At 36.0% G+C, this 13,759-nt stretch overlaps 1 protein-coding gene across 3 annotated transcripts in view; it reads right to left on the bottom strand.

Moving 5' to 3' along the window:
• The window catches only part of HNF4G (hepatocyte nuclear factor 4 gamma), an 83,864-nt gene that overhangs the window by 26,751 nt on the left and 43,354 nt on the right, over positions 1–13,759 (bottom strand). For all 3 annotated transcript variants that reach the window (XR_015743242.1, XR_015743241.1, XM_026706070.2), the window contains exon 3: positions 12,665–12,759. Coding sequence is in view for 1 of the 3 variants with exons in the window: in XM_026706070.2 (XP_026561855.1) it covers positions 12,665–12,759 (95 nt within the window). In the remaining 2 variants the exon portion in view is untranslated. The remainder of the gene's footprint in view (positions 1–12,664; positions 12,760–13,759) is intronic.

Here is a 13,759-nt window from a genome sequence, read left to right as displayed (position 1 = left end):
TGATATATAAGAAATGTTACACAAAATTCAGGTTTCTTAAAATATTTTTAAGACATTTAAATTCAGTATTTACAGCATAATGCAGGATTTATCCTAAGAGAAAGCAGGTAATGTGGCAATTCCTTCTTCCCTTTATAGTTCTCATGGCCATCAGCCATCTTTTCCATAAGACTTTCTAGATTCTTTACAGCAAAGAGAAGAAAAACTTTGCATAAGTTTCATTCACTTTTTTGCTGTGCGATCATTTTATCTTGTGGACTTCAACATGCAATTTTGTATTCCACTATAGCATTTCAGGAAGTTTGTCCATCCCAAGGATAAAATACCTAGACTAAAACTGAGCAATGTGATATATGAAATTCAATGTGGTGAGACATGTGCAGACCTGTAGATTGGTGAAACAAAAACAACCATTTCACAAGTGCACAGCACAACATAAAAGATCAAACCCATCAGGACAAGATTTAGCTGTCCATCTACATTTGAAAGACAAAGGTCACTATTTTGAAGACAGCACTCCACATTTTGGATCATTAGTCTGAAAGAGATGTAAAAGAGGTCATTTACATTAATACTGAGCAGCCCTGTTTCAACAAAGAGGGCGGGATACAACATCAATCTACAATGAAGCTCTTGCCATAGTGCCAAGAAAATTCCACAACCAATTATACCCTAAGGGCAAAGATAAACCCCAAGTGGCCTCAAAAGCTTTCACAGAAAGCATGAATGGACCAGTTGACTGCAAGAAATACAATCCGTCCATTTCCTAGATCCATCCCATCTGAGCCTATTCTTCCACCCCCACCAGCCAGTCTCAATTGTCAGTACTTATGATGAAGTTTCTTGGATGAGAAATGAAATAGTTTGTTCCTCTTCCTCAAGAAAAAAACAATCCAGTTACCTTTTGAAAAGGCACTTTTGAGAGAATAGTCATATAAGACCATACAGAAGGAGACTGAAACTGCATCAAGGAATATCCATTAATAAGGATAAGGCTACGTCCTCCACCCTAACCCTAACCCTAACCCTAACCAACCCACCCCTGTAAGAGTTTATGCATAAGGGCATATCAAGGGCAGAAAAGCATAGTTCCAGTCAATGTATCTTTTTAGTTCATATAGAACCTCATCACGTTTTGTACGAGCAGTGAATGTATTTCCAGTTATCTATTTGTGATTTTTAGTGAAGCAATATGCATCCAAGAAGTTGTAAGCAATACCAGTGCTTCAATAAAAATGTGTTCAGCTTACTATATAGTATTCACAATTTATATGAAGAATGAACACGCTTTATGGTGAAGACACGCTAGATTCTTAGCCAAGGACATTCTCTGATGGGCCTTTTATTAAGGCCATAATAAGAAATGCCATACAGTGATAAACACTAAGTGATAAATGATCATATAACATGAATCAAGAATGATGTCCCAGTTTTTTTTTAACTGGATAAATGCTATCTTTCTCGTTCCTTAACTCAGCACCTGAACAACAAAATGCAGTTAAAAGCTTTAAATATAAAATTATACCAGAGACATCATCACCTGTTTTGATTTGCCAAGCTAAATAGAAAGGCTGTGTGGGGAAGAAAAAATAATTTTAAAAAACCTGAAAAGTTTCTCAGTAATAAATACTTAGCTTGCACATCATTTATCTTGAAAATGTTGTTTTATGTGTATGTGTTTTATGAAATCATATTTGCAGCATGAAGTGCTCTTAAAATATGAAAACCTGGGAAGAATATGAAAGACATGCATAGAAGTTCACTGATGTAATTCTTCATGACTAGTTAAGTTTTTCTACCTTAATTTTCTTCAATTTTCTATGGTTTTTCACATCACATCCTAGGTAAGTTTCCAAGTTAACCTTTAGTCAGAAAGGATAGAGGAGACTTTGATAAGTGAAGAGGGAAGAGATGAAGAACAATAGAGTCATGGGAACATCAGGAAACCATTAAGATCGTTCTGTGACTGAAGTTTTCGGATGATTAAATCTCAAATAGCCATTGTACAGCATCAGATCCTGATGAACAATAAAGATTGCAAAAATGTAGTCAAGAGACTATTTGGAAGACTATCATAATTTCTTTTATGCAGATCTGAAATTCTTCTTTAAGAAAACAATAACGTTGCAATCCTATACTTTAGCCTGTCTACAACATGGTGTTCCATAGATGTTTCAGCAATGTCTATGTGGGCTGGGGATGATGGAAATGAAGATTCAACTATCTAGAGGAAATACATTTGGAAATACATTTGATTTTGAATATGTATCTAGCAGTATGAGTCCTTGAACTCACTAGAACCGATTTCTTAAAAAGCAACATAGGATTCACTATATGAAATTAAGCAATAAAGTATTGTTGTCTTTGACTGCCTCTCATGCACCATCTCAGAATAAGAAAACTAAACAGTTTTCTAGGAATAATCTGAAACTGAGCTGACAACGTTTTTATTTTGAATATGTCAATGGCAATTGAAAAAGAAATTTAAATGTTATTACTCTTATTTTACTAATGGCTTTGGCATTGCTATTTCATTTGGATTTGAAAATAAACCACTATGTAACTTTTCGAAAAAGAATTCAAAACAGATGGGATTTGTGTTTGTTTATGATGCAAATGTATAAGCTTCCTCTTTATCCAAAATGTTCCTCAACTCAATTACTAATAGGGTTAAATTTTAGATTTGTATACAAAGAGCAGCTGGCATGGATAGTCATTTCTTTCTTCCCTCCCCAAAATTTTATTTGTTTGTTTGTTTAATGAAAAACAGGCTCTGTGGTTACAACTAGGAACCATTCAACCAGTTTCCTCATTTGTTGTTCAAAACTTCCCTTCTAGCTTTTTCTGCTATTAAGGGGGTGGAGGAGAAAGCTCAAGGGCCTCATAGCCAAGAATTGCTATTTGGGTGAGGTAGCCTTATAAGTTGAATGTTTTCCACATCGGCTGTAAAGCAGCTGAATTAATTATTTGCTCCAATCTGGTGAGAATTAGGGTGTGAGGTGACATTAAATAGTCTTTCTACCTGTCAGTCTTCCCAAGTGCACTTTCAGAGGCTCTTTTTAATTACTTTTAAGGCAAGTCTTTGGGAGAAAAGAGTCATTCAGGGTGCAATGAATTATCATATCTAAATTGTTCTTCAACATCAAAACAGATGGTTTGCACAATACTGTAATACCTCAAGTGATTTTTGTGAGAATTTAAAAAAATCCACAGAAATATTTGCAGACTAGGTGAAAATAGAAAAGGAATCATTATTATTTTTCAAAAATAATAGGCTGATCCAGAGATCATGTATAGATTTGCTTAATCTTTAAAGATCCTGGCACACTAACAGCATCATCTGTAAGAGTAGTGGCAGAACCTGGGGGCAGAGTCAAAGGAAAAATCAGCCTACATACTCGACATAGTCACAAATGGACTATGTCCAATCCCTCTTCAATTCCTTTGATCCTTATCTACTGCCAAGACAGTGCAAAAACTTAGCTGAATAAATTCTTGCAAATAGGCATGATTAGTAATAAATCAGTTTGATTGGAACTTTACATTGGTCCTGATGTTTTGTGCCTCACACTATCAGATTCTTGACAGAGAGATTTCTACTGTGCCAGTAATCTCTGAAATGACCAGATAGTCCTGTAATGTTGCATGGGCAGTAGGTAAACTCCAGAGGAAAAAACTATGTTCTTCAAAATGTCTGATAATGCTATAAGAACACCAGTCTATATAGACATGAATCAAACATGGAAGAAACTTCTCATGTTTATATTTTAGAAAATAAGAAATTTCCATCTATCCACTGTGGATTGTTTTTTTCTAGAGTAGGATAAACTGTTAGTAACTATCTTTTCACGTGCCTCTATGAAGAGACACTGAGATGAATATACAGCAAGATCTGTTGCACAATCCTCTATAATAGTTTCTTGTGCATTTTTCCTCATTCAGCCATTCATTTTTAGGAGAAAACATCTAAGTATGGTAGATACTCAGAAATATGATTAGCCTGAGGATGAAGCCTCTGACTCCAGTGATTCTTCACCCTATAGTTATAGATTTCAATCTTGAACCACATAATCCTACTTTGAATTCTACATGCTAAAATAAAAAGAGAATCCAGTAAAACACATATTTTACTTATCTAAGTGCAATATTTATTACTACCAGTAGTGCTATCAAACCACAAGTTCTCTTCCATGTACGAGATGGCAAGATTCTCTCTCTCTCTCTCTCTTTCAGCACTAGCTCTTTTTTTTTAATAAATTTTTTATTTTTATGTTTTAAAAAACATCTCTTTTGGTGAACAATGTGGTTCATGGTTTTACATTTCAATATAAATATGACCATATTTACGAATTCATCTTTCATATTCAATTTCATACCACTTTATTACTTTCCATTTTCCTTTAAATATTCGCAAATATTCATTATTCTTATTTTATCCAATTCCAATTCATATCATAGCTTCTTTCATTTTTCTTTAAATATTCTCCTATCTTGTTTTACAATATTATCTAAAATTCTTATTTCATTTCTATTTACTTTTATCTGTCACATTTGCAAGTTTATCACATACTAATATTCCATTCATCAAAAGTTGTCCCCTTGGAATTTCCGGTTTGTCAGCTTCGGTGACAGCAGGGATTCGCTTTTCTTGGCGATCCCTGCTGTGCTAGCTGCCTTGGTGCCTCCGATCCTGACAGATTTGGAGGCTAAGGCTGCCCTGTTGGGGCAGCTGAAGAAAGGGGGGATCCGGACAGGGGTTGAGGGGTATCGCAAACTCCCTCCCCAGCCGGCAATAACCCCCTTCTCTCAAGACGGTGGAGCGGCGGTCTTAATGGCCGCCATAAAGAAGCTGGCAACTGGATAAAGAATGTGCAGGAGGAAGAAGAAGGAGTTTTAAAACGAAAGTTTTTTCTTGGTCGAACTGGGACCTTAAGGACATATTCAACACCTGGGAAAGTATTGGCTTTTTTCTGGATGCTACAATGTTCCCGATTGATGTTTTCAGCAGCGAAGAAAAGTGATGAAAAGGGAAAGTTACTCTCCCTCCCTTATGGAATTAACAAATGGACAAGGGAAACCAGCCTTTTAATAGAAGGTAAAACCTAAAGTCCTTTGTTATAAGTGGGAAGGGAGAGGCTTGGGAAAAAAAAAATTTCACTCTAAGACTTTGCTGGAGGAGATGCCTTGAAGATAAAGAGAATAGAAATTAATTCTAAAAAAGATTTAAAGCACAGACTGGACGTTTTTTCTTTCCCTAATTTGACTTCACCCCTAGAAGAGAAATTGTAAAAAGAAGTTTGTACTCTGCCTGGACTGTTTGATGATTGCGGGATTTTGGGACTTTTGGGAACTGTTTTAAGTTTGGAAATAACTGATTGGCTTAATAATAAGAGGATACAGAAAAAGAAGAAAAAACAGTTTAAAATGGCTCCATCTCTTGATGAACTAAAAAAACAATATTTAAAAATAAGGAAAGAAGGCAAAGATGTTATGGGAGAAGCCCTTTGTTTCCTAGATATGGCTCTTGTCATGTGTCAGCAAATTAAACAACAGCTGGAAGAAGCCGAGGAAGAAGAAGCCATTTTTAATGAACTAAATGGTGTGACTAAGAAAGAAAGGAGAAAGAGAGGAGCGAAAAGGAAGGACTTAAGAAATAAAAAAATATTTATGAAAGAGAAAAAGAAGATGCAAAAACAACAGAATGCTAGAAAGCAAAAGGAAAGAGGAATGCAACAGAAAGGGGAAACCAAGAAGGCAGAGGTTTGGAGAGGAGGGGGTAAAAAGTTTAGGCGGGCTAAGAAGGAAAGGGAAAAGGGGGAAAAAAGTTACAAAGGTATAAAACAAGATGGAGAAAAGAAAATTTTTTTTAGGGATAATGGGTAATGTATGGGTTTTATTTTCTCAAAAAAAGGGGGGATTCTGCAAAGTACACATGAGTATTGTAGTAGTGGTATTTGTATTATAAGTAGATAATCAGAACTTTTTAAGATCTAATAAAAGACTAAAATATTAAGGTATAACTTTAGAATGTTTAATAATGAATGATTTTAAGTTTTAATAAAATACTAAAGGGAATGTTTAAAATATTAGTTTAAATATAGAGTTTAATGGATTAATGTGTTGACTGTTATGGATTTATTATTGTAGTACTGGTTTCTGAAATAGCAGAATGTACTAAGCAGAATCTGATTGGGATTTAGGTGTTATTTTAAATTTTAATTTAGGGGAATGATAGAAAGGCATCATACTCTGATTAGTGATTCCAGGGGAAATTATTCTTTTTTATATTGGAAATGAGACAGATGTAAATGGAGAAATGGACAAAAGATATAAAAATATTTTTCTTTAAAGCAAGATTAAATATATAAAACAGAATTAAGACGAGGCAAAAGTGGAGAGGAGTTATATAATAGATATAGAATGGTAAACAAGATAGGTAATGGTATATAAGAAGAGCATGAATTCAATTGAAGTCCATACAAAAAGAGGTAATCTGGGGCCAAGTTACTTTCTAAAAGAAAGTTTTATGTTTTTATATTTATGTCTTATGTGTGTGTGTCCAATTAAGAATTAAATAATAAAATCTCGGAGGAAGACTAGATGAGAACAATTATAAACAAGCCAGAGGAAAATATAAATGTGATGATTGAATAGCAGATAAATTAGAAAGGAAATATGATTGAATAATGATTAAAGAGAAACAATGTGGAATTTGGTAAAGGGAATTTACGTGTTTATATGGAAATGGGATAAATTATAAGTATGTGATATAAAGCAATGTGTTACCTGCCTTGTAAAGATTTACAATGGAAAGAGGTTTTATGTTTTTAATGTTTAATGATGTTTTGTTTTGTTTGTTTGTTTGTAAAATCAATAAAACTTGTTTAAAAAAAAAGTTGTCCCCTTTATCTGTCAATTTGAACTTGCCACCCCCTTTACTTTATACATTCCCCAATTTACTCCCTTTAAGTTATTACAAAAATTACCATAGTATTATAAAAATTTACCATAGTATAGTCATTTTTAATTACCACATTGTCCATTAATAGCAACAATCTCTTACCTACTACATATCACATATGCATATATACACTGCTCAAAAAAATAAAGGGAACACTTAAACAACACAATGTAACTCCAAGTCAATCACACTTCTGTGAAATCAAACTGTCCACTTAGGTAGCAACACTGATTGACAATAAATTTTACCGGCTGTTGTGCAAATGGAATAGACAACAGTTAGCAAGACATCCCCAATAAAGGAGTGGATCTGCAGGTGGTGACCACAGACCACTTCTCAGTTCCTATGCTTTCTGGGTGATGCTTTGGTCACTTTTGAATGCTGGCGGTGCTGTCACTCTAGTGGTAGCATGAGACGGAGTCTACAACCCACACAAGTGGCTCAGGTAGTGCAGCTCATCCAGGATGGCACATCAATGCGAGCTGTGGAAAGAAGGTTTGCTGTGTCTGTCAGCATAGTGTCCAGACATGGAGGCACTACCAGGAGACAGGCCAGTATATCAGGAGATGTGGAGGAGGTCATAGGAGGGCAATAACCCACATCAGGACCGCTACCTCCACCTTTATGCAAGGAGGGAAAGGACGAGCACTGCCAGAGCCCTGCAAAATGACCTCCAGCGGGCCACAAATGTGCATGTGGCTGCTCAAACCATCAGAAACAGACTCCATGACGGTGGTATGAGGGCCCGACATCCACAGGTGGGGATTGGGCTTACAGCCCAACACCGTGCAGGACATTTGGCATTTGCCAGAGAACACCAAGATTGGCAAATTCGCCACTGGCACCCTGTGCTCTTCACAGATGAAAGCAGGTTCACACTGAGCACATGTGACAGATGTGACAGGGTCTGGAGACTCCGTGGAGAATGTTCTGCTGCCTGCAACATCCTCCAGCATGACTGGTTTGGCAGTGGGTCAGTAATGGTGTGGGGTGGCATTTCTTTAGGGGGCTCCATGTGCTCCATGTGCTCGCCAGATGTAGCCTGACTGCCATTAGGTACTGAGATGAGATCTTCAGACCCCTTGTGAGACCATATGCTGATGCGGTTAGCCCTGGGTTCCTCCTAATGCAAAACAATGCTAGACCTCATCTGACTGGAATGTGTCAGCAGTTCCTGCAAGACAAAGGCATTGATGCTATGGACTGGCCCTCCTGTTCTCCAGACCTGAATCCAATTGAGCACATCTGGGACATCATGTCTCGCTCCATCCACCAATGCCACGTTGCACCACAGACTGTCCAGGAGTTGGGGGATGCTTTAGTCCAGGTGTGGGAGGAGATCCCTCAGGAGACCATCCGCCACCTCATCAGAATCATTGTAGGGAGGTCAGAGAGGCATTGTAGGGAGGTCATACAGGCACATGGAGGCCACACACACTACTGAGCCTCATTTTGACTTGTTTTAAGGACATTACATCAAAGTTGGATCAGCCTGTAGTATTTTTTTCCACTTTAATTTTGAGTGTAACTCCAAATCTAGACCTCCATAGGTTGCTAAATTTGATTTCCATTGATAATTTTTCTGTGATTTTGTTGTCAGCACATTCAACTATGTAATGAACAAAGTATTTAATAAGAATATTTCATTCATTCAGATCTAGGATGTCTTATTTTTGTGTTCCCTTTATTTTTTTGAGCAGTGTATGTATATGTATGTGTGTGTGTGTGTGTGTGTGTGTGTGTGTGTATTTGTTTTCTTAAGTTTTCGCGGGTACTTACATGTATGGCATTCGGCTTTGTTCGGGTATTTTCCCATGTCATTATACTTGTGCTTTTAAAGTTGTAGCAACTTTTCGGCAGAATCTCATCTGCCATCATCAGGCTTCTGTATAGTGTATCTCTATGGCTTCTCTGATAATTCTGTAGCTGGGGTTTTCTATAGTGGCTAGGGTTTTGGTGCCATTGAAGTCAATGCTATGACCTGTGGCTTTCATGTTTTAGACTAGTGAGGAAGTGTGTTCCAGCTTTTTTACTGCATTTTTGTGTTCATCTAGGCGGGTACTTATTCTTCTGTTGGTCTGTCCAATGTATGTGGCAGGACATGATGCACAGGGGACTTCATATATGCCTTGGTTTTCCAGGTCAATTTTATCTTTGGGGTTTCTTAGGATGGCTGCTATTTTTCTGTCTGTTTTGAAGACAGTCTTGATGCGATGCCTGTGTAGTATCTTACTGATTTTGTCTGTAGTACCTCTTATGTAGGGCAGGACAGCTGTTCCATAGGTCTGTTCATCTTCTAGGTCTCCATTATGGCTCAGTGGATCAGGCCAGTGATTTTTCTTTTGTGGAAGCCGTTGGCTGTCAGTACTTTAGTCAGGGTGCATAGTTCAGTCTTTATGTGTATCTTGTCTGCCAGGCATTTGGTTCTGGCAATTAGTGTTTTGGCCACGGAGTTTATCTGTGCTGGGTGGTGGTGGGATTGGGCGTTGAGGTAACCGTTGGTGTGCGTTTTCTTCTGGTATATTGTGTGTCCTAGTGTGCCATCTGTTTTTTTGTAGATTAGTACATCTAAGAATGGTAGTTGTTTGTTTGTTTCCATTTCCATGGTGAATTTGATTTTGGGGTATGTGTCTCAACTACAGAATTATTAGAGAAGTCATAGAAATTGAAAAAAGACCTGAAAGAATGAATAGAAGAGATGACTCCACCAGCCTTTCAATTATTTGGAAGCCTGCACTCACAAAAAAAAAATCTCCACACCACTAGCCAGGCAAACACCTGGACACAAACAGATCCCCCCTGATACCTCCAGCTCAAACACATGCCAACCAGGCACCCAGATGAAACCTAGCTTCCTAATAAATGATAGCTGTCCGTTTACTTGGACCCAAGCCGCACTAAAAGCCTCCAATACAGGAAACACAATGTTGCCAGCCAATCAAACCAAAAAAAAAAAGCTACAGAACAGAAGATATTAGAAACTCCAATCAAGCAGAACACAGCAAACTCTAAGACCAATAAACACAGACCAAGACTCCCAACCAATCAGGATGAAGAAAAAACCATTCTGGCACAGCAGTAGGATAGCACCAAATTTAAAACAGAAATGGCTGTGAAAGTCTGACTCACAGACAAACGCTATACAGAAGCCTGATGATGGCAGATGAGATTCTGCCGAAACGTTGCTACAACTTTAAAAGCACAACTATAATGACATGGGAAAATACCCGAACAAAGCTGAATAACAAACATACATACATATATACATACATACATAAAGTCATGGTGTTCTTTTTCTCAATTACATTCTAATCATCTGATTTCAAAAATATTAATCTATTCAATTAATTTTAAAAACTAATAATAGTCTTTCCATTACAATTTTCATAATGCATTTTAACTTTATTCATCACTTTATTAAATATTAATTAATATTCTTATAATAAAATCCCACTTCCATATTTATTTCAATTATATCTATATCTGGTTTAACAATTATCTTTAAAGAAAAATGTCAGTTCCAATCTTTTCTATTTTTAAATCTATATTCTTATATATCACAACACATTACCTTGCAGAATCCCTTTTCCTGTTCTTCTTCTACCCATTGTCTCTCATCCTCCTGACTGTAAAATTTCTTTTCATTTTTGTTTGCTTTGTATTTCCTGACATTTTCTGGTCCTTTCCCTTAATTCTCCCTTTTTCCTTTATTATTTTCCTCCATTTCTTATGCCAATTATTTATTTTGTCTCTCTCCTTCTCTTGATCTTTCCTCTGTAATGCCTTCTTCTGCTGTTTCCTTTTCCTTTGTTTAACTTTCCAAACAATTCCCTCTTTAATTATCACATCAAACTCAAATTTTTAGTTTTAATTCTTTTCCCCCCTGTTTTAATGTTCATTGTTTCACTTGTTCTTTAGAGCTGGTTTGTTCTTTGTTTAACTCCTTCCCCCTGACACTGTTTCTCTTTGTTCTTCTTTAGTCTCTGTTGCCATTTCTAATTTTTGTAGTATGATACTGTACATTTCCAAGCTTTCTTTTATCATTTTCCTCATGCTTTATAGTTCCAATCTTATTTCCACACATAATTCTCCCATTTTGTGCACTTCTTTTTCTTTCTTTAATATTTATATCAAATCAATTATCCAGTAGTTTATTTCAACCAGCATTTTTTATATTTAATTTCAACAATCAATGTCCATAAATCTTTATTTCCAGGTTCCTTCTATTGATTTCTTTTCCAATTTTTCCCAAAGTCCCCAAACAATCCCAGGACAATTTCTTCATGTATCTGGTTTTTTGTTTTGTTTTGTTTTGTTTTTTTCTAGTATTCTAGTATTTCACTTTTCAGGGTTTTTATTTTATTATAATGGAATTCCTCTTATTTCATTTCAAATTTCAATTTTAAAAAGATCAAGCACTTTTTAAACAGTCACTGAAATTTTTCCTTTTCCATTAGGTGCGGCCCATTCCATGTTCCACCCTTTCTTTTCACTTTTTCCTTTTTTTAAAAGCTTTTATTAATTTCACTAATTCCAATTATTAGCTATTACTTCTTTTTAACACATTCAATTCCAGCATTTAATTATACCTATTAGTGCCAAAATCCAGATAATTATCCAATTTAATTTCCAAGTCTTTTATAATAATATGTCTTCCTCTGAGTTTTCTACCTCCAAATTAAATCTTTTCAAAATCCAAAATCAATTTTGCAAGTTTTCAACTTTCTTCTCTCTCTTTCTGGTCACCGCTTCTACTATCTTTCATTAAAAATTATTTGTTTTTTAATTCCAGGGTACCTTTTAATGGCCCTGTATTTCACCTGGTTCACACACTGCTCACAGCTTCACCGCTTCAGCATAGTCTTAGTTTCCCAGACTGTTTCCCATCTTCATGGTGGCCATTTTAGACCACCACTGCAACTCATTTTCAGAGGGGGTTTACCTTGCCAGGGAGGGGAGATGCGGCTCCCCTCAACCCTCCAGGTGGTTCCCCCTTTCTTCACCAACCCTACAGTGTGGTTCCATGCCCAATTGGGACCCTTCAACGAGTGAGCACAGAGTAAAACCGTGCATGATCACGGATTCCGCTCCAACCCAACAGGAGCACAACCAGAAGTCCCAGATGGCAAGATTCTCAATGGATAGTTTTACTATTCACATCTAGTTCCATCAATCATTCTTTAGATCTTGTACAATTTATGCACGTATTAACAACCAACGTGTTTTATAAGGAAGTAAGAGTAATATTATTAATATGCCATAATTCATAACATCACTGATAAATTATCATTACTTTTGTCAATTTATATGTGAAAAACTGAGGTCAAAAGAAATGCCACACTAAAATTCATCTAAAAGGATATTTACTGAGACTTTGTTAATTCAAGTCTTCTATCTAAATACAGCATTTAATCTATAAAGTCACAATAGGTGCCACTACACTACTACTTATTTTTGCAAAGATTGGGGAAATGCATTTTTGTCTTATGATACCACTGAACCATGTGTTTAAGTATATTTGAAATTATCACATCAATTTTTAGCATTTGTAACAAAAATTGCATAGCAATGCAATATATAAAAGATATGTTTAAACTTCTATTTTTTTTAAAAAAATCCCTCCTTTCAAACTAAATATCAGTGTCTAGTACATATTCTTATATATTTTATTTCCTGCTAATTTCTTTTTTTCTTTTTAGTTACCTTCCTTCTTCATTCCAGCACGAAAGCACTTTTTTAAGCGACAGTATCTGCACTGATTTCTCTTGTCCTTATCAACAATACATTGCCGGCTAAATCTGTTGGACAGAATCAAGGGTAAATATATTAGAGTACAAGTACAGAAGGATCTTGATTAGCACAAGTGAAACAATTAATGGGCACTGTCAAAACAATGTCTTTGACTCTCAACCTTCACCAGCATTTTTTCTTTAATCAGGCTTGAAACATTTCTCTTTGCCATTCTTCTAACAGGAATAATTCCTTCTGATGGGTAAGTAAAATCCCATTAGGTTATTCATCATCTACTGAAAGCAAGGCATATAAATTCTGCTCTCGGTTTCACGAATGCTTAGGATAACTCTTTTGGTCTCCCTTTGATCCTTTCCTGCTGTTGAATATGATCAGGAGCAAAAAAACAAAAGAAATGAGTTCTGTTAGATCAGAATGATGGCTTCTGCTTTAGCTGTTAGTATCTAAGTAGTCAAAATGATGCTTCTATAAAATAGCCACTCAAAAGATTAAAGCATCGTCTTTCCATATTACATGTACCCCGAGCTGGATCCAAGAGATACTGCCTTTGATCACAAAATATCCATCTATCTTTATTAATAGCAATTGATAAATATATATTTCAAGCAAATTAATGAATTAATCTATCAGTGAAACTCTCATCAGAATTAAGAAACATTTCCAGCCAGAGACACACTGAGGCTGCCTGTCCCAACATCATTATTTCATACCAGAACACTGTTATAAACTCATGTAAGAACAATGGGGAAAAGCAAAGCAATTTCTTTAAATAATAAAAGAGATAGGAAGATATCCTGATTAGAGAGAAAGAGAGAGAGGGGGCGCTTGCCTACAGAATGCCATTAGAGCATCATTTTGAGCAAGGAGTGGCATAAAGAGATGAGCTACTGTGTTTTAATTGAGCCAGTAGAACTACGTACATACATAATCCTTCATTCAGCATAAATGAAATCCAACAACATGTGTGCAAAAGACCATTTTCCACAGTAATGCATACAAATTGTCATTATTTGAGCCAGAATCTCAAGATAAGAAAACATCTTGAAA

The sequence above is a fragment of the Pseudonaja textilis genome, chromosome 3 (genome assembly GCF_049901715.1).
Source record: "Pseudonaja textilis isolate UNSWEBS1 chromosome 3, rPseTex1.2, whole genome shotgun sequence".
In the NCBI taxonomy this organism is placed as follows: Eukaryota; Metazoa; Chordata; class Lepidosauria; order Squamata; family Elapidae; genus Pseudonaja; species Pseudonaja textilis.
Note: the sequence above shows the minus strand (reverse complement) of the source record. Positions and strands in the feature narration are given on the sequence as shown.